The sequence below is a fragment of the Berghia stephanieae genome, chromosome 1 (genome assembly GCF_034508935.2).
Source record: "Berghia stephanieae isolate SIO BIC M18660-M18661 chromosome 1, UCSD_Bste_1.3, whole genome shotgun sequence".
Lineage (NCBI taxonomy): Eukaryota > Metazoa > Mollusca > Gastropoda > Nudibranchia > Aeolidiidae > Berghia > Berghia stephanieae.
Genome location: NC_088360.1, coordinates 35,218,309 through 35,242,521, shown reverse-complemented (window position 1 = coordinate 35,242,521; position 24,213 = coordinate 35,218,309). Strand labels below are relative to the sequence as shown.

Here is a 24,213-nt window from a genome sequence, read left to right as displayed (position 1 = left end):
CCAGATGGCTTTAATAGCTTTGCTGAGAATAGAAGGTGCGCCTCAATCACAAAAGCACTCGTCAACATTCCTAATTTTTCTCTCTCACCATTCTCCCATAAGTACAAGCTCTTATTTCTGTAATTCCACAGTTGATATACATGTCTGATATGATTTCAAATATATATACTCATAATAATCCTGATATATATATATATATATATATATATATATATATTATATACATACATATATATAATACATGTATGAACTAACAGTAGTTGGGTCTGCTAGAATTAACACAAAGTACTTCGTAATGGATTAATGTCTTATCTAAAAGGTATCAGCAATTGCTATATTCCATTTACTACTTCAGAGTCAGTATGGTCTTCAAATCTAATGGCCCTCTGGTTCTGAAGGACTACTTTTTTCTTATAGAATCCACTTTTTGACACCGTCATTCTTGGTCAGTTCTTAAAGAAAAATCATTTATCAACATTGCCAATCCTGACTCTGCACCTTGTCAACGAGTCCATACGCAGGTGCCACTAATTTTTGGGACAGGGCCTTCCTCGGACTCCTCCCTTCCTCTGTAGAAGGCCTGACAAGCACCTCGGACTGCCTCTTGGCGATCATTGGGCTTTTATCCAATGTCATACTTTTCGTATTTCTTGGAAGCCAATCTTTTGCCACAGGGACATCCATAGTAGTCGTGAAATGAGGATTGTCACGAATCTTTGACGGGTTTCGCCACAAGTGTGGTTTTATGGAGGTATCTGTTGTTGTTGAAGATGCCTCTTTCCTTGTTGGTAAATTTTCTTCTTCTTGGGGGGCAATATTTTCATAATTAGAACTATTTTGATGTTGGTCATAACTTTGTTGATTACTGGTTACAGTGCAATTACCACCAAGGTTAAATGTTTTAGACAAATCGTCTAAAATTGAAATACTTTTGTCTGCCTCACTATCACTGATGTTGTTGCTATCGTTTAGAGTCTGAACATCACTAAGATTCTTCTTATGTGTTTTTTTATGATGAGATGATGAAGTTGTTGCTGTTGTTTGTGAATCTAGATCAGAATCGCAGGTTCGGTCGTCATCGTCGTCGACTGAGTCCATGGACGGCGATTTGTCCTCATTGTTTGCATTGTTGTTGTCATGGTGATGGTCGTCAATTTTAGTAGGAGATATTGGTGCTGGGTTGTTTTCTCTCACCGTTATCATGTGGATCGCCAGAAGAGAAAGGAATTCACTCCAGCTCACAATCCTATAAAAGGGATAATGAGAATGTAAGTGATAAAAGAAATCATGGAAACTTTAATTTAGTGCTAGATAATATAATATTGATTCCAATTGACACCACTTTCACACAATTTTCCAAATAGTAGAAACGGGCATGTGTGATTGTGGTGAAGGAAAAGAAGACGGCCATGGGTAACTCTATACCCCAGACCTGCCCAAAGTATGCAACGACAGAGAGGATTTCTGACCTGGCATCCCTGCAGACTAAACTATCTGAGCCCCTGCCATAGCTGTGGAAGACAACGGCGTGCCATCATCAACTAGACATTCAAACATGAAGACAATAAGAGGGGGGACGAAGAAGAATAATGATTAATTCTTCTCACAATGAAGGATGCAGCTTAGCAAAATTAATGGTCTTTGTCTCATACCCTGGAATCATCAGGAAGGATTCAAGTCCCACCTGCCTCGCTGAGTGAAATGGTTAAATTACGCCGCCCTAGCTTACTTGCAACGAGTCTTTCGACTGGGACATTTCAATCTTCCCTTGAAATATACTATGCCAAACGAAATATTTACCCCATAATTGTAATCACGAAAACGACACAGAAGAAAACGATGATGATAATGACAATGATGAGGATGATGACGACGACGACGACGATGATAATGATGATGATGATGATGATGATGATGATGATGATGACGACTTCGACGTTTGCCTCACCTATCAAAGTCTGCTTCTTCTAAACTCGCAATATCTTCTTCATCCTCAGGCCAAGGTCTTAAACCAAATTTAATGTACAGTCTGAGAAAGGAAAAGAAATTAAATATGTATAGCAAAGAAAACAATTGATATTCAGAGGCAGTCACATGGGGGAATCCATTTGAAACTTTTAGGGCTAAACTGTTTTTTAAAAGTTATCGCTGAGTTACTTGTCTTTCTGGTAGTAACTGTTTTCTGTACTCTGACAATTTTTAAAAAGTTTGGTTTGAAAACTTTTCCTCCAAATATTTATATGAGGGCTCCTGATAGCTCAGTTGGTAGAGAATTCGTGCGTCTTCACACACAAAGTGGCCTCGATCGAACCCGGGTAAAGTCGAGAGTATTTTCTTTCCCCTTGTCCACTCAATAGATTGGGTGGCTAGGTATGTTGGATCTTGCGGAAAGTACTTTACAACTGACAAGCGTCCTATCTAAAAGGTAACAAGCAATTGCTATTGCCCGTGTCACGCTAAATCACGGGCCTCATCTGCCCCGTGGTTTTATACCTTGACTCGGTGGGGCAGCTTGCGTCCTAAGAGCGATCCAGCGAGAGCTTTGGCTCTAGGTAGGGTTACCCATGCTGGACAGGTCAAGGGGGAAAGACCAGACTAAACGAGGACCAACTCCCCGAGAGTATAAATAGGTTGGGATAGGGCTAACAACTCTACCCGTAAAAACAATCATGTTACGAAAGCATCAAGAGAAAAGCCATTAAGACATAATTTGAGACTAGAAGAGTCGTCCAATGGAAGACGTATGAAGCGTGAGAAAGCCGCAAGGAAGTTTCAAGGTTGACACCCCTTTTACTACCCAAGACCAAGACAAAGATCGCCATAAGGAATGTCGGCACTATGTATGAAGCGGAGAAAACAGCTCAGTGGCATAAGAAATGCGGACATACAATATATTCCCTGCTCGGTCTATATGAGACCCGATGGACCCAGGTAGGCCAACTGAGACTTACTACTGGAGAGATGATTCCCTACTGAGACCATGAGGTAGAAAAGCGACATAATTAAGGTGTTGCATTTATGCAAAGTTAAGAATCGTAGTGATCTTTGATTAGCTGGGAACCAGTCAGTTCCTGAAATATATGTGCCAAATTCAAGATAAAAATAAGCAAAATAGATCTTAATAGTAGTAGTAGTAGGCATCCTTCCGTCTCAAGAGTCGATGGTTTGCGCCCTGTATGGCTTTAGTCTCATCAGTCTTGTTGTGAGCAACGACGGGTGTGACTCAGCAGACCAATCCTTGCATGGCAGTCTCTACCGCAGTTGTTGCACACGTAGTTTGATTGTGTGTTTGGTATTTGGATCTGCTGCCCCTCTTTCCTCCTTGCTCTCCTCTCCTCAAACTTCTTCTTTCTCCTCTCCTCACCCCTCTTCACTCCCTCCATCACCGCATATCTCCAGCCGCTGCGGTCGTCAGCAAGCGACTCTCATATGTTTGAGTCGATGCCTGTCAATTTCATGTCACGTTTGCAGACATCATAGAAGCGCAGAGCTGGACGGCCAGTTGGTCGCCGTCCAGTAGCTAGTTCACCGTACATGATGTCTTTAGGTATGCGTCCATCGTCCATCCTGTGTATGTGACCAAGCCATTGCAAACGTCGCTGGCAGAGCATGAGATGCATACTGAGAGAATTCACTCTTTCTAGCACTGCATTGTTAGTGAGTCTGTCCTGCCACCTGATGTCGAGAATTCGTCGTAGACAGCGAATGTGGAAGTTTTCCAGGCGGTTCTCCTGTCTGGCATATGTTGTCCAGGATTCACTGCCATACAGTAGGCTGCTGAGTACACATGCCTGGTATACTCTGAGTTTGATGTTCAAAGTGAGTTGGTTGTTGGTACACACTCTCTTGCTCAGTTGTGCCAGGACAGCGGCAGCTTTGGCGATGCGCTTGTCTAATTCTGCATCAAGTGAGAGTTGCTGGTGATGGTTGTGCCCAGGTATGTGAAGTGATCAGTGACTTCTAGCTCCTCGTTGTCAATGTAAATTGCTGGTACAGAGGGGACATCCTGACACATTACATTTGTTTTCTTGATGCTGATCGTCAGCCCGAATTCCCTGCATGCGTGGGAACACCTGTCCATCAGCCGCTGAAGGTCTTCCTCGGTATGCGCGCATAGAGCTGCATCATCTGCAAATAGCATTTCCCTTAAGAGGACTGTGCGGACCTTGGTCTTTGCTCTCAGCCGTGCCAGATTGAACAGGTTCCCATCACTTCTGGTGTGTAAGTGGACTCCTTCTGGGGACTGTTTGAATGCAAACTTCAGCAGTAAGGGGAAAAATATACCAAACAAAGTCGGTGCGAGGACACAGCCTTGTTTCACGCCGCTGCGCATGGGAAGGGTTCAGAGGCTCCACCGTCGTAGCTGGTGCCCTTCATGTCGTCGTGGAAGGAGGCAATGATGCTAAGCTGCTGAGGAGGACAGCTAGAAAAGGCCCTTCCTGCTAACAAGGTCAAATAGATCTTAATATTTTAGTGCTAAGCCCCCTCAATAATGGAGACGAAAACAAAAAGAAGAATTTCTCTTGCCGACTCCAAGTCATAATTGACAAAATGAACGACTGAGATATGAATATCACAATTGGGGATTTGAATATAAGAGTATGTGAAAATAATAATGGATTGGAGATATGCATGGGCAATCATGGATTTGGACAAATGAATGAAAATGGAGCTGTTGGCAGACCTTTGTGCATTTAATAGCTTTGTTATAGGTGGGAGCATTTCCCCCCCATAAGGACATACGTAAAGCTACTTGGGTATCACCAGACCACAGGAGTTCTGAGAACCAGATAGATCACATATGTATCAACCAGAAATTTCGTAGATCACTACGAGATGTACGAGTGAACAGAGGAGCAGACGTGGCATCAATTCACCATTTAGTTATGGCATCACTCCGTCTACGCTTAAAGAAGTCTCAGAACCAAAAGACACGATATAACACCGACTTTTCGAAAGAAAAATATACAATAGAGAAAGTTAAACCTATCAAACATATACCAAATGCTTCAACATTGGAGTGATGATGTTAGCCTTGAAGAGATGTGGGAGCAAGCCAAACAATGTGGGCAGACACTTGTGAGGAGGAGCTAGGGATATAGAAAAATGAACATAGACCTTGGGTAACGCCCCAAACTCTAGAAAAGATACAAGTCAGGAAATACAAGAAATCTGTTGTGAACTCGTCTCGAACAAGGTCAAGTAAAACAGAGGCTCAAAAACAGTACAACGAGACCAGCAGAGTGATACAATATGCATCTCACTGTACTCAGGTATAAAATGAGTACCTGGCGATTAACAGCGTTGTCTCTTTGTGAAAAAAATTGTAATATCGCCTTTCAGGCGCCTGGTCTCGTCCTATATGTTAAGTGTTGCTGTTAGTTAGGGAAGCGCTTTGAGCATATTTGGTGGATATTACGCCAAATATAAACTCGAGTTTTTGAATGTGTTTTGCCAGAGTAGGCTGTATTGTTCTAACATTCTTCTAACTCTTTTGTTCTGTATTGAATGAAATAATATTCATGTTTTCAAGCTTCCTACACTTTATGCTTTCAATTTAATTTTGCTGCTCAAGCGAAAAAGGAAACACACACACACACACACACACACACACACACAACAATCACACCCCCCCCCCCAAACAAACAAGAAAAAGAAAACGGCTCATCCCTCGCATACGACAGTACCGGTAATCAGGAGGTCTGAGGTTCAATCCCCAGTAGCGGCAGGCTGATTTTTTGGGGTATGTTTTTTCCTGTATTTCTCTCTATCTCTCTCTCTCTCTCTCTCTCTCTCTCTCTCTCTCTCTCTCTCTCTCTCTCTCCTCTCTCTTGACACATTAATAATAATAATAATAATAATAATAATAATAATAATAATAATAATAATAATAATAATAATAATAATAATAATAATAAGAAGAAGAAGAAGAAGAAGAAGAAGAAGAAAAAGAAAAAGAAGAAGAAGAATACTTTTTAAATTTTTAAAAAGTATTTATATATTTAAACATTCTCAAAGTTCTTAAAGGAGGTTTCTAGCCAGCAGCAACGCTTAACATGTAGGACGAGACAAGATCATCATCATCATCATCATCATCATCATCATCATCATCATCATCATCATCATCATCATCATCATCATCCTCATCATTATCATCATCATCATCATCATCATCATTATCACCATCACTGTTGTCGTCTTTTTCAACGTTATTGTCATCAAATAAGCAACAAATTGTGACAAAAATCGATAAGCTCCCCAAACAAAACAACATACAACAATAAATGACATCATTAAGAACAAAATACAGTGGAAGCAACATAAAGTTAACAATATTAAAGTCAACTTCTGCTAACTTCTTGTTGGCCCCAAATTGGATTCAGTAGTCTGATGTCACGCCGCTCGGCAACGGCGGCCATCTTGGTTCTAAACAAAGAAAATCATTACTTTTTATTCTTCATGCTGGATAGAACTTTTCATATGTCTTGTGACCAGAATGTGTAAAAGTCAAAACATGATCAAATTTATGGGGTTTTTTTTCCTCTGGATACGCTTTTATGCTCGACGGAGAAATATTTCATTCGGGCGTCGCCATTGTTCCGATAGTTTAGAGCCAGTGTTGCTAAGTTACCATGCGTCATTAGGAAGGAAGTGACGTTACGACTATTGAATCCTATTGTCTATTCTTTATCTAATCGTGTTCTGTTGATAATGGATAAAGTTAAAATTGTTTAAATTCAACCACTCTTTCTGGTCCGGTGGTGTTGACTTTATCAGATTCTGTTGTAGCTAAAGCTTACTGAGTGATCCGATCTTTGACTTGTGCCATAGCCACGTTGTTGCCAGCTTTACCCATTTCCCTGAACATCTTCCTGGCCTGTGCAAATTCCATTTCTGTCATAAGCTTGACTAAGGAGTCCTGGAAAATGCCATAACATAATGTTATCTTTATTTGGGTTCCAGTCACAACACGAGCAAATATATGGAATTTTGGTCTCTAACAAAAATCTTTTTATCCCGTCTCTCTACCATCATCACCATCATCATCATCATCATCCTCATCATCATCATTATCTCATCATCATCATCATCATCTTTATCATAAGTGCGGCTATGTGGTCTAGTGGTATGACACTCGCTTTCGGATCGGAAGGTCCTGGGTTCGAGCCTCGCTCGACGCATAGTTGAGTCCTTGGAAAAGACTCTTTACTCACATTCTCTCACCGTACTCAGGTGTAAAATGAGTACCTGGCCGTTAACAGCGTTGTCTTTGTCCGAAAAATTGTAATATCGCCTAACAGGCGTCATGTCTCGTCCTACATGTTAAATGTTGCTGTTGACCAGGGACCCCTTGTAAAGCGCTTTGAGCACGTTAAGTGGATATTGCCCTATATAAAAGCTCAATTTAAAATTTTTTTTTTATCATCACCATCACGATTATACAAGAATATTTCATAAAAAAGCCTTACCTTACATCTATTTCTGAGGATACTGATAGTCTCAGCCTGTAAAAATTGACTCCAATCTAAAGTGTCTCCATCACCAGCCACAAAATGGAATCGTTGAATCCATGCTAATTTTTTCTCCTGATTCACAGCTCTTCCTAGAGTGCTGCAAATCTTCTCCTTGTAACGCACGTAATCCTTTATGGTGACATTATCTGTTGCAAAAATAAACACATTGCACCTGAATATCATAAACAAATCGGGTGAACCGCCTAAAACGACGAAAAAATACCCCCACCCAAAAAAAAAAAAAACAAAAAAAAAAAAAACAAAAAATAAACAACAAAAAACAAACAAAAAAACCCAACAAGAACAATTGTATTGGTTACCTCCCGTAAGCATCGTGCGTCTATGTGGTCTAGTGGTATGACACTCGCTTTCGGAATGGAAGGTCCGGGTTTCGAGCCTCGCTCGGTGCATAGTCGAGTCCTTGGAGAAGGCTCACATTCTCTCACCGTACTCAGGTGTAAAATAAGTACCTGGCCGTTAACTGCGATGTCTCTGTCCGAAAAAATTGTAATATTGCCTGACAGGCGTCATGTCCCGTCCTAAATGTTTAATGTTGCTGTTGGCCAGGGACACCTTGTAAAGCGCTTTGAGCACGTTTAGTGGATATTGCGCTACATAAAAGCTCAATTTAAAGCTCAAATTAAGCATCAGATAAGGGCATAGGTACAGGTAAGGGTGATAAAATTGTAAATGATACCCAGGAAGTGTGCTCAAAATTCAACAGAAGAAATGTTGTCTTTAACGACAAAACCCATCCTAGCATAACGGCAATTAAAGAGATATAGAGACCCAAACTTACCGTTATTTGAATTCAAAGAAACTGACCAAGAAACAATGATAAATATAGTCACTGGTCTAGATGACAAAAAACCAACAGGTGAAGATAAAAGTAACCAAATATTTAGGTAATATAATAAATGATGTAATCAAAACAAATATTTTCCCAGACAAACTAAAATTAGCACAAGTTACTCCTCTTTTCAAAAAAGATGATCCCATCGACATAAAAAATCATAGACCCGTTAGTATTCTACTATCTCATCAGTTCCAAAATTTTTGAATAAGTTCTCTTTCAACAATTATCAGATCGTTTTAAAATAATCTTTCACGGGTATTTGTGTTCATTTAGGAAAACATGGGTTTCAGACAATACTTTTGAAACTAAATGAGGACTGGAAAAAGGCGTTAGACAATAAACAATATGTAGCGACAATCCTGATGGACTTATCTAAAGCTTTTGATTGTTTGCCGCATGCCATATTAATTAGCAAACTTTCGACATAGGGGTTTACAAAAATCGACAACAGTAATTAAAAATTATTTGTTAAAAAGAAAACAAGTTAAATTTGGGGAAATTCAGAGTCAGTGGGAAGAAATTCAAAAGGGGGTGCCACAGGGATCAATTCTAGGTCCATTGCTTTTTAATATATTAATAAATGGCATATTTTTATTTATAACAGATTCAGTATTGTATAATGATGCCGACTATAACACACTATCCTACTTCCATAAAGATTTAAAAACTGGTTGATGTTCTTTAGCAGGAGAGACAGATCCTAACTAATTGGTTCTATATAAATTGCATGAAGGCCAATCCAGGCACGTTTCAGGCAAAAGAACGCAGAAAAAGTTCCCACTATTTAATATTGATTCAGTAATAATACCATGTGAAAACACGATAAAGTTACTTGGAATTGATATTGACTACCAACTAAAATTTGACTTTCACAAGAAGGAAATATGTAGGAAGGCCTCTCAACAACGAAACGTGTTAAAAAGAATAGGAAGACACCTCTCCTAACTAAATAATTAACAATTTTCCATCCATTTATCTTATCAAATTTCAACTATTGTCCACTTGTTTGGCACTTCTGCCCAAGAGCAAATATTAAGAAAATGAAATTGAAATAAATCAAGAACGTGCTCTCAGATTCATCTACAGTGACTATACCGGTACTTACGAAGACTTAAGGCTTAATAAAGGCTAAAGTTGTCCCCCTTGAAACAAGCGAACGTAATTTATGGCAACAGAAACCTTCAAATTTCTTCACAAATTATCCCCAAAAGTCTAGAAAATTTAGTAACTTTTAAAGAAAGAAAATATGATTTTAGGCACACCAATACTGTTAATGTCCCAAACATGAAAACAACCCATTTCGGCAAACAGTCCTTTCGTTATGCCGTTGCAGTTTCGTGGAGTAGGTTTGAGAGTCTCTTATGACAAAAGTGGTAACTTCTCAGACTGGTTCAGATCTGTTTTCTGTTTCCTTAAGTATATTTGATATTCATATTTAATGAAACAGTGAGACATGTCAATTTTTATGTATAATGTATAGCATTTATTTAATTTATGTGCAAAGAATTTTTTTCTTTTAAATTCTTATGTCGGGAGAAGGCACTGGTGTAAGGTAAAGATTTGAAAAGGAGTGCATGAAATAGTGCCAGATAAAGCAGGAAGAAAAATACAAGAATAATAACCACCCCCTCCCCCGAATCATCTTGCCTCGACTGGGGATCGAACCTCAGACCTCCCGATTACCGGTTCGACGATCCCCAGTCGAGAGGCTGATTGTTTTAAGATGGTCTTTTTCTTGTATTTATCTCTATTCTTTGTCTGACCCTATTGCATACACACTTTTCAGATATTTATGTTTAGAAGTTTCGCACGTTAACTCATGGGCAAGAGTGCTTGGGTCAATCCGTCACCTTTACCATTCAATGACGAGTATAATATTATTGATGACACTTACCAGGATCAACTTGCAATTCTTCCAAACAGTTGAAGGTGTAGTGTGTCTCTTCTCGAGTCAGCAGACGACTTGTATCGGACTGGAATAGGCCGTATGATTTTGGAAGGGTGTATAGGGAGTAATTGGGAAGGGGGGGGGGGGGGGGGGGGAGGAAATGATCAGTAACATCAGTAGGTTATAGAATATAATATTGTGATTCTAAAGTGATTCGTAATACGTGAAACGCGATTTAGTGTGTTGCTAAACCTCTTTCCCTAGGAAGGCAAAAGACAGAGGCGATGCCAGAACTGTTTTTTTTAATGGACGACACAGAGAGAGCAAAACTTAATTATCTTTTGTTTTTACATGGCACCAGTTGTTTTTAAACTATCACCACTACGATTAGAAACAGTACAGCTGCTCACGTTTATCATCATCATCATTATCGTCATCATCATCATCATCATCAACAACAATAACAACAACAACACCACCACCACCACCACCATCATCGTCATCATCTCATCATCATCATCATCATCATCATCATTATCACACCATCATCATCGTCGTCGCCATTATCGTCATTATTATCATTGTCGTCGTTGTCATCATCATCATCATCATCATCATCACCACCACCACTACTACCACCACCCATCATCACTTACACATTGATGACAGGACCACAAATCCATCTGTGCCAGTTGCAAAGCTTTTTGGTCCATGGCCTGCCCAATCTTCTGAAGACATCCATTATGGTACACATGGCAACACACTCGACACGTACGTGTTACACTGCCTGTGTATACACCACATATGAAACATACCGTTTCTGGAAGTGGCTGCAATAAAAACAGTGTTTGCATGAATTACACGTTTAGTCATTGTGATTCTGAGCACCACATCAAGACCATCTACATCCCTATTTCAAAAAACCTTGTTTTTCTGCTTTGCTGCTATCTTGTGTGCATACAGTGTAATCTGCATAAATTAACACTCTTAAAGCAAACTTCTACTTTAAATAAACATCTCTTTTTGGTCCCAAATTGTCTATTCTTTATCTAAGAGTGTTCAATTGATAATGGATAAAGTCCCAACCTAGCTTGAAGTCAACCAATCTGTCTGGTCTGATAGTGTTGGCTTTACTAGGATTCCACTGTAGTCCTACAGAGCCAACCCCCCCCCCCCCCCCCCCAAAAAAAAAAAAAAAAAAAAAAAAAAAAAAAAAAAAAAAACAAAAAAAAAACAAAAAAAAAAAAACAAACAAAAAAAACATTCCTTGGATCCGATGTATACCCCAGTTTCTGTAGTGTCAAATGGACAGTTTCAACAATTGCTTATATACTAAGAATAAGCCCATCACAAGTACTTTTATTCAGCTACCCAAGCCCTGGACATATGGTCAACACTTTTCAATTAACCTTGCAATTAATTCGAGTTTCAAAATCAACGCAATGACTTATGTTGATCGCTCTGTGTATCTTTCATCTAACCTGTACCTCTCTAAACCACCACCGCCATACCAAATTCAATGTGGGAACTACAAGTCAGGTGAACATATCCTACAGCATTACCCAAGCCTCTTCTCTTAGAGAAAATACTGGCAATCGACTGCCCCAACCACCCTGAGGAGTAAGCCACTGGATCCTGGAGGATCTCCTGAAAACAGTGGCATATCTGTTAGAGAGTAGACTTACCATCTGAACGAACAAAGAAGAAACGTTTGGTTAACTCACACATCGTGCTAATCAGTTGTTGTGCTCACTCAATGTCGTCTTGGTATTCGTAAATTTCTATTCATCGTAACGGGCCAAAAATATGATAACCAGTTAGAGTAATGTGACACATCATCATCATCATCATCATCATCATCATCATCATCATCATCATCATCATCATCATCATTATTTGACATAGCGCCGGTATCCATTAATAGTGCTCAGAGGTGTTTTACAATAGTTTTTGGTATCACACCAGTTCATTCATTCGACTACAAAATCATCACAATAGTCAACACACGTATTATAGTCTTGTTCAAATTTCGCATAGATTCACGGTAAGCAGAATCAAAAAGATTGGTTTTTAGATTCCGTTTGAAGACTGACAGACTTTCACATTGTGGGGGTTTCTGATGGTCAAGATTCCCATACGATTACACGGTCAGACAATTTTGATCTTGGGGGATGTTTTTCTCCATTAGCAAAGTACTGGCAGATCGCAATGATTGAGATGGTATATATTCCCTCACAAGGCATTCAAGGTATTCCGGTGATGTTTGGCGATGGCAATGGTAAGCAAAACATTCGATTTTATATATTATTCTTTTCTCTATTGGAAGCCAGTGTCGTGAGTTAAGTACTGCTGCTATATGGTCCCAGGGCTTTATCCTTGTAACAATGCGAGCAGTTTTGCTTTGCATCAACTGTCGTCTGTTCACCGATGCTTTTGGTAGGATTTACAGCAGAGAGTTACAATAATCTAAGCGGCTGGTAACAAGGGCATGGATAAGTGTTTTACAGGTTTCGTTGTCACTTAGATTCCATATTCTTCATATCAATCAGAGATTGATATGAACCGCATGAAAGCACTTTGTTGTATGTGCGTGTATGTCTAATTGAGTCTAGAAACCAAGGTCTCAAACAACATTGGAATTTTAATAACTGATTCACCGAAGGACAGTTGGTCAATAAGTATGTTCTTTTCTGTCCTTTTGAACACAATCAGCTCGGTTTTGTCCTCGTTGGATTTAAGTCTTTTAAACTTTATCTAGGCATGCTGCGAGTTTCTGTTTTGTCTCTTCAATATTTTTGAATGAGATGGGAGAGTGTAACTGGGTATCATCGGGGTAGAGATGATAACTGAAACAGGTCGTGATGATGTTGGTTAAAGGCATTGTGCACATCGTAAAAATATAAGGGCCAAGCACTGAACCATGTGGAACGCCAAATTGCAGCTTTGTTGGTGGTGAAAGGGAGTCGTTAATGAGAACGTGCTGTGATCTGACTCGTAGGTAGCATGAAAACCATTCTAGAGCTTTGTCTCTGGTTCCAAAGAGCCTCTGCATTCGGTCTTGTAGTGTTGTGCGATCCACAGCGTCGAATGCGGCACTTAGATCCAGCAGCAGTAGTATTGCATTATCGTTTTTGTCAATTAAGTCGACAATATCACTGTGGACATGCAAAAGTGCTGTTTCTGTGCTGTGTGATTGCTTATAGGCGGATTAAAAAAAGAGTATGCACATTGTTTAAATATAGGTATTTGTTGAGACGTTAGAAAATGAGTCTTTTAATTAATTTCGAAATGAAATAAAGGTTCGAGATGGGCCTGTAGTTTTAACTGATCGGTATCTAGATTTCTCTTTTTCAAGAGTGGGCTTATTAGAGATTCTTTGAAGCATGTTGAAATGTCTACATTCTCGATATACCTATGTGCATTCGAAGTGATAGCAGGTGCGACTTCCTTTACCCATTCTTTCAAAAGCCATGCAGACACCATCACTTTTGCACTGTTTATTTGGGGATTTCTTAATTAATTCAATAACTTCTTCCACTGAAGCAGAGCAGAAATTGGACAATGAACATAATATAGATGGTATGTTATCTTCATTTTCAGAGGTATTGAGTGACTTGTCCATGTTGGATCGAATGGTAGTCATTCTATTGATAATGTAAATCGTTGAAGCGCTCTGCAAGTTCTGATTTTAGATTCTGAGTTTAGATTAAGACCCCATAATAATAATAATAATAATAATAATAATAATAATAATAATAATAATAATAATAATAATAATAATAATAATAATAATGATAATAATAATGATAATAATGATAATAATAATGATGACAATAAATAATAATAATAATAAATAATATAATAATAATAATAATAATAAATAATAAAAATAAATAATAATAATAATAAGTTGCTGAAAGGCGAGATAAACTCATTGGTTCGCTTACTTTGAGGTACGTCAATGTGTGACACATACATGGTTAAGCTTTAGCTAAAAAACTTCAATGTTTTCTGGGCTTTACGATAGAGAGTAAATGTGTTGTTTTTTTTGCGTAGGTGAATCTCATAAACTCGAACACACCATTACTTCCAAGCCCCACTTCAGATCTTTATGATCAAGCATCCCATTAAGGATTGCACTTCATGTTTCCGATACTCATTGAAATCATGATGTGTAGTTTTATTTTTACAAGCAAATGCCTGTTCACGATAGTTGAATTTAATTGCCTAATATTATATTATGAGACTTGATTATCTGATAACATTCTTACATCGCTCAACATAAAGTTGAGTTTATTCAAAGTTTATCCCAGCAACGTTTTGTTGGTGCTATCAAGATAACCGTTGACACCAAAGGTTCCAAGATACTTCATTACTCAGACAGTGACTCTGAGTGACAAAGACGCTCTGTAATTTTAATTAGGGCATTGGTCCATTAAAGCGTATTTTCTGCTAGATCCCACTGATAACCTGAATGTTTATGGGCTCGTTGTTGTTACTCTAAAACCAGCACGAAATATTATCCAGTTCAGCAATATTAAATCAAGCGCATAATTTGATTTGGACTTTACAGACCTACAAATAAAAAATAAATTATTTAAAAAATTCCCTTTATTCATCCCATAGGGGAAATTTGTTTCGAGGGTCTATTCCAAGAGAAGACTGGAATGACCCAGGCGTCAGGCCACACAGCCAGCGGCGGGAGATCGAACTCGGTACCTTTCGGGTACGAGGAAAAGACCGTACCGCTGAGCTACGTTGTGTGAACGTCGGCTAGATCTGAAATAAACCCAACCACCAACTCAATACTTGTTGTAGATGGTGAGAATGACTGGGGTTTTTTAAAAAATGACTTGAGACAGAACAGAACTCATGTTGTTGTATATACCAGTCTGACAGTCTACCGGATGTTTTGCACTTACATGTGAAGGCGATTCTGTTCTCCATTTGAAAGTGTTGTGTTTTGCTTGCTTTATTTTCACACACGGGTTTTGTCCTCGTGTTGCATTTATGCACTAAAGTCACTCTTAGTTTAATCGATTTCGGTCACATGACCTAATGGCTTTACAAAACTTAAATCAAAGCTGAAAAGTTTTGGCCAGCGAGCACTTCCAACACAAACGTTCGGCTGACAGGGTTACGTAATGTACATCAGAAAGTGAGTGGAGCAGGCACTTATGTACTGAAGTGAGTAGGAAAGTGCCAGAAGAAAATAGAAAATGCAAATTTCGCGGCGGCGATGGGGGCTCGAACCCGCGACCTTACTGGTACAACTCCGCCTGGCCGGGGCGAGCGTGACTCTACTGTCATTATTTAATGAGCAAGAAGGCCAATGTTGCCTGGATGAGGCAGTGTTCCCCTTATAGGACCACGCTACATTATATGTGCTAATATTAATTAGTTCAATGACACGTTGTCTAAGCAGTATTAAGAGCTGAGCACTTAAATAGCAGTAATATGCTTTACTTTATATTATTGTGTACCGATTTTAACCATGGCACATGTTTTCGTACTATTCCGATATCAAACTGCAAGAACTGTGATCAATGTTTATAGATAGTATGCGCTTGGCTAATGAGCTCACAACATTGCCATCCGGAAGTATAACGAAACTTTGTGTAACCATTATCGTTTACTGTCAGGTTAATACAGTTTAGTGAGAATTATTCATAAACGCGGATGGCAAAAAGAATAAACCCCCAAAAAACAACAATAACATAGACCTGAGTGACATAGAAACTAAACGGACCTAAATTATGAGCCCAAAAAAGGAGAGAAAAAAGGGAGTGCCTGTGACTCATAATAGAAGGGGACGACTATACAAACAAACGACCTTTTCGACCCTTGGTCTTACTCAGGTTACACACAAATCACGCAGATAATGACAAGAGAGAGAAAGAGAGAGAGAGAGAGAGAGAGAGAGAGAGAGAGAGAGAGAGAGAGAGAGAGAGAGAGATAACAACAAAATATTTTACATTTACACAATGATGTAGGGAAAACAAGGGGGGGGGGGGGGGGGGGGGTTGGAGAAAGTAGGGGAAAGACTAAGAAAGATCAAAATATGTGTGTGTGTGTGTCTGTCTGTCTGTGTGTGGGAGTGTGTGTTTGCAGTGGAAGGAGTGAGAGATAGTGAATACATAAATACATATATATATATATATATATATATATATATATATATATATATATATATATAGAGAGAGAGAGAGAGAGAGAGATATATATATATATATATATATATATATATATAGAGAGAGAGAGAGAGAGAGAGAGAGAGAGAGAGAGAAAGAAAGAAAGAAAGAGAGAGAGAGAGAGAGAGAGAGAGAGCGAGAGAGAGAGAGAGAGAGAGAGAGAGAGAGAGAGAGTGAGAGGAATAAAATTTAAACCTAAATAATTTTAAATATAAGATGAAACAGAGAGGGAGGGGTGGGGTGAGATGGCCGACACCTGGTTTGTTTTTGGTTGTCCCCTTCTATATGAGTCACATTCACTTGCTTTATTTTTCTCTCTATTTTTCATAGTATGTTTAATGATCTCCATCGGAATCATGGTAGCTCAAATTAATTGAAAAGCACTCGGCTCACATGCAAGTTTTGGATTCCTTGTTGAGTCCGGGAGTCATTAGCTCGCTGGATCTGTTAGGTCTGGAGGAACGTACTTTTTGATAATACTAGCGTGCAATCCAAGAACTGACAAGGAACTAAATTTTTAAAAGTCATGTTGTAGATATACACCACGTGACATAACATGGTCTGAAGTCTGAAAGTCTGAAGGTAATTTTTGCCATCCATCAGTCACTGACATCAGTATGAAGAGTCAAAACTATGAAGCGATGCAGGCAATCTCTGTTTTTTTTGTGTGTGTTTTATTTGGAAAAAAAGAGGGGGTGCGGGAGTATCCGGCTTTTAGTTAAGAAAGGCTAACTATCGTATTTATGTATATAGACTAGATTGATAGATGAGGTAATACTCACGTCAAGTACTCCATCCAAAGGAATATCTGAAGGGTTTTCGTCAAGGTCGTAGATACGGGACTGACGAACGATCTTGTTAAAATCACTGTACCGGAGTGATCCCGACCTTGACCTTATCTGCTCCATTAGCATGTCTCTGGCATCACAGGAAGGGCAGGCCGACTTCTTCCGGTATGCCCCCGAATTCCCACCACCGCCGGCAACGCCGCAAACTGTTTTCTCCTCAAAACTGATTCTCATGTGATCTTTACATCGGGCACGTTTCTTTTTCTCCGTGTTCTTCAGCTTTGCTTTGTCCTTTGACTTGGATTTCTTTTTGTCCTGTTTGTGTTTCTTACCCCCAAGTATGACACCTCCATCGTCATTGGTATCAATAGTGTTAATGGTGGTGATAGTGCTGACGGTGGTATTGGATCCACGACTCTGGGATGCCGAGGTGATTTTCTGCTTTGAAGAGTTGCCTCCCATTTTTGGTACATGTCAACGAAGTTATAATGTCCTGAGAAGAATGAGATACCTTTAAAGGACACAGGTATTGTAAATATTAAATTGTTCAATAACCCAAAAGAGATTATACAAGCATCTTAACCTCATAACTTGAAATTTGAAACAATTTACGTCAGAATATAAGATGGTGTATTATGTATTGTTGTAATCAACACTTCAGCATGACCCAATACAAATTCCATTCAGTTTTACTACTTTAGTCCCAAAAATTAGAAAGGTTCTAAACTCATTAAATTCTTATTCAGTTAAATGATTCGACATCAATGTTGAATTTCACTTAACATCCTTAATAAAGAAACTATCAGATCAAAAACACTTGACCCATACGGTACAATGTGGCTTCCTGAATTTAAAAAATAAAGTAGATAAAACTTTGATACATGAAGAATGAATCTGAATAAGTCACAAATAACACGAAGAGAGAATGGAGAAAGAATGGAGAGAGAGAGAGAGAGAGAGAGAGAGAGAGAGAGAGAGAGAGAGAGAGAGAAGAGGAAAGAGTGATAGAACAGATATATAGAGAGGAGGAGATAAATAGAGAGGGAGAAAAATAGAGATAGATAGAAAGAGATAGATAGATAGAAAGAGACAGAGAGAGAGAGAGAAAGAGAGAGAGAGAGAGAGAGAGAGAGAGAGCGGGGGGATGGGGGGGGGGAGGGTAAAACATGAATAGATAGATATGATATAAATGAATAGTGGAGTATGTAAGAGCTAGACAGACAGATATATAGATAAATAGGGGAAAAAAAGAGAGAAAGATAGGAACGTGAGAAATAAAGAGGCAGATACACACACATGACACACACACACACACACACACACACACACACACACATATATATATATATGTATGTATATATATATATATATATATATATATATATATATATATATATATATATATATATATATATAACCATTATGGTGGTGGAAGTGTGCACTTCTGGGGTGCGTTTTCGTATGCTGATTGAATTAGACACTATGATCGTGCCCTTTTTTCAAGAACATGAGGAAATATCCATTTTTCAACACAGCAGCGCAACGCCCTACACTGCAACCCGAACGAGGAACTTCTTGCAGGACAAAGCCTTCTATGTCCTGGAATGGCCTGCCAATTCTCCTGATCTCAATCCAATTGAACATGCTTGGGATGCGCTGGGAATTATATATATACATACATACACACACACACACACACACACACATATATATATATATATTATATTAACATTCATTTTCAATTCCCACAACCCATATTACTCTAAGGTGATATCCTAGAATTGTCTAAGCGTTTATCCTTTCGTCAAACGATACGCATGATCAATGGATAGGAGATTGACAATGAGTACAAACTTGTTCGACTCAATATCAACGAATATACATGGAGTTTTGAAAGATGGTAATATATGTTAAAAGCCAGCCTCCAGCCTAAAAGTAAAAGGAAGGCACCAATTGTGGATCGCAGTCTAGTTGCACATTTGCAGCTCAAAACCAAACACAATTATGTGGCTTGATTAAACATTGTTGCAATGGACAATATTTTATGTTAGTTTGAGAGTAATTCCATTACTATAATAAGCCCATAATAATTTTGATTAACAGACTTGCAAATAGGTACGCGTCGATTTCAGTGAATCAAGAAGATAAATAATTCATTTCAACATAATGGAGAAAAATATAATTAAAATAACAATGCTAAGTACATTATCATTATGGATAGAATACTATTCATATCAATTAATATTTTGCTTATCTATTTAACTGGCAACTTACATGTTTACATAATAAATCCGAGAGATGACCAGCACATTCATACAAGCAATCTAAATACAAATCATCTTACAATATAAAATGCGTCGTAAGCTATCTTATAACATCCCGTTTGTTATCAAGAAATAGTCCGGGCCATCAACAGTCAAGATAATATTATGCTCCCACTTAACTCAAAGGCATGCGACGTCCATCCGGTAGATTCCACGTCATCTTGTTACACTTAAGTACTTACAGTACAGCAACAAATACATCTTGGTTTCATTGTTCCTCTATTATATCAACTCAGCCAAAATGTACGAATTTTATTTGAGGTTGAATTTTCCAATAAAATGGCCCCGGGGACTTTAATGTTTGCACCTTCGAGTAGTATGCAAGGAACGTAATGGGGGAAAATTGTAAGATTTCGGATGTAGTTTAGATGTCTGTATTGTGTTTTTAGGATAGGTAACAAGTTCAAGATAAGAACTAAAATCTCTCTCTCTCTCTCTCTCTCTCTCTCTCTCTCTCTCTCTCTCTCTCTCTCTCTCTCTCTCTCTCTCTCTCTCTCTCTCTCTCGTAATGATTACAATAATAATGATGATGATGATAATGATAACAATAATAAAGATAATAATAATAACAATAACAATTAATAATAATAATAATAATAATAATAATAATAATCATAATAAAATAATAATAATAATAATAATAATAATAATAATAATAATAATAATAATAATAATAATAATAATAATAATAATAATGATGATGATGATGATGATGATGATGATGATGATGATGATGATGATGATGATGATGATAATAATAATAATAATGATAATAATAATAATGGGGATGTTGATGATGATGATGATGATGATGATGATGATGATGATGATAATAATAATAATAACAATACTACTACTACTACTACTACTACTACTACTACTACTACTACTAATAATAATAATAATAATAATAATAACAATAATAATAATAAAATAATAATAATAATAATAATAATAAATAATAATGATGATAATGATGATGATGATGATGATGATGATGATGATGATGATGATGATGATGATGATGATGATGATGATGATGATGGGTATGATTAATAGTGGTGATAGTGACAGATTTTAAGAGTTAATAGATCGGGGTTGTAACTCCATGGGAGCTCTTTGTCAAATGCTTCACTAAAACTCTAGCCCAGTTTCAGGTTGGTTACGCACGCAAATAGCAAAGTGTGGTGGAGCTCGATCTTGCTGAAAAGTAAGTTTTGTCGTTGATTTGTAGGAACATCTTGAGCATATATATAGTGCAATAGCCACTAAAAATGTTCAAAGCGTTTTAAAAGGGGTCCCCAGCCACAGCCACACTTAACCCTTTCCTTTCCAACCAAAGGAAAATCGTCACATTCGTTACGATCCAACCAGCACATTTATCATTCAGATTTCTTTTGTAAATAACACAATTTAAAGAAAACTATTTTATTATAGCTATTAAAACATGGAACTGTGTTATAGAGTTCATTTTGCTGATCAATACTATGCATAGAATGAATTTGTTGCTTTTCTGTTTGAGTGAGAAAAAAAAACTATTTTATGTTGGATGGGTGTAAAATTTTGGGGAAAATTCTGGAAATGGCTGGTAAGGAAAGGGTTAACCTGTGTAGGACGGGACTTGACGCTAAACAATATTACACATTTTTTTTCGACCAAGACAACTTATTTTACACATGAGCACGCTGAGAGAATGTGAGAGGAAAGAGCCTTTTCCATGGACTCAACTATGCCCCGCTCAGAACGGGACTCGAATCCAGGACCTGCCGATCCGGAGGCGAGTTCCATACTACTTGTGCGGCTATGTGGTCTTGTGGTATGACACTCGCTTTCGGATCAGAGTTGTCTCTGTCGGAAAAAAATATTATAGCCTAACAGGCATCATGTCTCGTTCTTTATGTTACGTATTGCTGTTGGTCAGGAACCCTTTGTAAATCACTTTGAGCACGTTTAGTGGATATTGCTCTATATGAAAGCACAATTTTGAAAAAAAGTTCAAATATTACTAGACCACATAGCCGCACGAGGTAGACAAACAAGAGGGCCTGTAGAAACTCTAAATAAATTTCTTCTGAAATAATACAAATGATGAAAAGTTAAGGGAAAACTATTTCCTCCTCACATCTTCCAGCTCGTTGCATTATCTTTGTCTTGTTCTGATGATGTCTCTCTTCATTTCAGGTGGATTTTACTGCTGGTCAATAACGCATAATGTGCGCCAATTTTAAATGAAAAATTCCTTCATCACCTGAATTATATTTAAAAAATCCATGTGGTTATACACCCATTCCCAGTATTCGAATCGCCCATTTGTGTCTAAGGATCAACGGTGAAACTCTCCAAAGAGTAAAACAGTAACTACAATTCTGAATAATGTGTGACTTCTGGGACACCCTGTGGGATTTGAAAAGGACAGCGGATTTGTTTTCTCGTTTGTTTGGCTTCAGTTACTTTACATTTATTTATGTTACCTGCGGCACTTAAAAAATCATTTCAGTTTAAGTAAAAAGGAAGATGATGTAATGGTTACCAGATGATAATTTTGTCCTAACAAGATTACAAGAGACAAAGAATGGTTGACTTTTATAAGAAAAGAAGAAGATAACATTATTTCCCTTTGATTTAATGGTATTTGAAAGTCTCATCCAGTCACCACCAGAGGATCCTGCCAAGAGGAGTAAATTCAAATGGTCAATCCCCCCCCCCCCCCTCCCGGAACCTAACATGCACAAGAAATAAATGAACAACGGCATCACTCTACTATTAATAAGATCAAATGGAGAGACGGTTTACAGGGAATGATGAATAATATTAGTGATTCTGAATGATATTATTATCTCTCGCAAATTAAAGTTCCATCCCGTCTTATGGTCTCTATCCCAGCAAATGAGTCAACCAATGCCTTTTGGCTGTTTGTGTTTTTAATGGCTTAACGGCGCTTGCGACACTTTTATTAGTCAATTCAGCGCCGATGTAAAGGAAAATGGGATAGTAAAAATATTCTAGATATGCAGTTAAAAGTACCAGAGAAAAAGTAAGACAGCGGAGCCGATCAAATAGGAAACAGAAATAGATTCCAGGAGCAATATATCAATGTGCTTATTTTGAGGTCACTAAAAGTCCCATTCAGATACAATCACATGTTCCTAATAAGAGGAATACGCCGAAATACTTTTAAAGCATTAGATTCAAAACAACAACAACAACAAACAAACAAAATAATAACAAACCCCACAGCAATGCGTAACAGAGAAATGTTAAACAAGGAATAAAAATCATCTCCTGAAAATAATACTATACTTAGTTTTACTTACACTTTCAGCCAAGAATAAAAACAAGTACTTGATATCATTTCAAGACAAAGACATAAAGCAACATGGCAGAGGAAACAGCTAAAATGGGATAGATAGACACATTAATGTTTTGTTTCTTTTTAAGGGTTTTACGGCGCGTGCAACACATTAAGGTTATATCAGCGCCAGTAAAAAGGAAGAAAATGGGATAGTAAAAAGTTCTAGAATTACAAATAAAGCACCTAAGAAAAGAGAAGATAAAGGGGAATTGGTTCAAATAGGAAACAGATGTATATTCCAAGAGCCCACTATCAAAGTACTTAATTTGAGATCACTAAAAATCTCATCTAGACCCAAGCACAGGTCCCCACTAAGAGGAACTCACTCAAATGTTTACAAATCATATAAAATATGTAAGCAAAACATAATACGGTGCACAACAGAGAGATGGTTTACAAGGAAAAAAATATCTCCCAAAACTAACTATACATTTGACGGTTTCCCTCTCAGCCAGGGCCAGGCCAAAACCAAGTAATCTTTTTCCAAAACAAAGACAGAAATCAAGTTCGAAAACAGATACAGGGCTATAGAAGACACAGTAAGTACCTCCCTTGGGGTTTTCATGCACTTGCGACTTGTATATGTCAGTTCAGCGCAAAGAAAAGGGCCAATATGGGATAGTCAAAGACATTTAGCGTACAGATACCAAATTTGTAAACAAGTAAAGCAGGAGGTCAGTTTAAACATGGAATCAACATGGATTCAGTATCTATCCTTGTGGCTAGTATCAAACAGTCGTGAAGTCATGCCCAGACCTCCGCCAAAAGAGATACTGAAATGCTCAAAATTATTTTTAAAAGAAAAAAAAAAAAAAACATCTCTCAGAAAAATAAAAGCCCATCCGACCAGTTCCCTTTCGGTTTCAGAAAGTCATCAGGCGGTATTCCAGCGAATAATCTCATTCCAGGACAAGGAAGGAAAGAAAAGTGATATAGGTGTGGGGAAGAAATCTCAATGACGTCGTCGACCGAAGTAGAAAGCTGGTAGAACCCATTAGGGAGGTCAACATTCCCTCGATCATGCCACCCCCAACCCATGTATAAAGTGGGTATTGGTCGTCGTTTCCCTTCCCCAGTGAATTCCACCCGCCGCTTGGTATTGATGGTGTATGTCAGTGTGTGTGAGTGAGTGAGAGAGAGGAAGAGAGGGGAGAGAGAGAGAGAGAGAGAGAGAGAGAGAGAGAGAGAGAGAGAGAGAGAGAGAGAGAGGGGGGGGGCGAGAGAGAGAAAGAGAGAAGAGAAAGAGAGAAAGAAAGAAAGAGAGAGAGAGAGAGAGAGAGAGAGAGAGAGAGAGAGAGAG

The 24,213-nt window shown here is 38.2% G+C and overlaps 1 protein-coding gene across 2 annotated transcripts; it reads right to left on the bottom strand.

Annotated features, from left to right (window-relative positions):
• Positions 1–259: 259 nt before the first annotated feature.
• Positions 260–19,648, bottom strand: LOC144972964 (uncharacterized). Of its 2 annotated transcripts, none has more exons than XM_078914821.1 (8): positions 19,512–19,648; positions 17,232–17,730; positions 10,915–11,088; positions 10,265–10,343; positions 7,470–7,660; positions 6,801–6,919; positions 1,949–2,029; positions 260–1,246 (listed from the first exon to the last, which is right to left on the bottom strand). In XM_078914821.1, exons 2-8 carry the CDS (start codon positions 17,697–17,699, stop codon positions 472–474), a joined length of 1,887 nt encoding a protein of 628 aa, XP_078770947.1. In that variant the 5' UTR covers positions 17,700–17,730; positions 19,512–19,648; the 3' UTR covers positions 260–471. The 2 variants fall into 2 exon arrangements, with proteins under 2 accessions (XP_078770947.1, XP_078770957.1); XM_078914831.1 differs by having other exon boundaries at positions 329–1,246; positions 17,232–17,748; positions 19,512–19,642.
• Between the last annotated feature and the right edge of the window lie 4,565 nt (positions 19,649–24,213).

What these genes read in the sequence shown, in the direction of transcription:
- LOC144972964 (XM_078914821.1), bottom strand. Translation starts at nt 17,699, where the DNA reads ATGGGAGGCAACTCTTCAAAGCAGAAAATCACCTCGGCATCCCAGAGT. An exon ending in CTTTGGATGGAGTACTTGAC is followed by an intron (nt 11,089 to 17,231) that starts GTGAGTATTACC and finishes TTTTTATTGCAG; the next exon opens with CCACTTCCAGAAACGGTATG. An exon ending in GAAGAAGCAGACTTTGATAG is followed by an intron (nt 1,247 to 1,948) that starts GTGAGGCAAACG and finishes TCCCTTTTATAG; the next exon opens with GATTGTGAGCTGGAGTGAAT.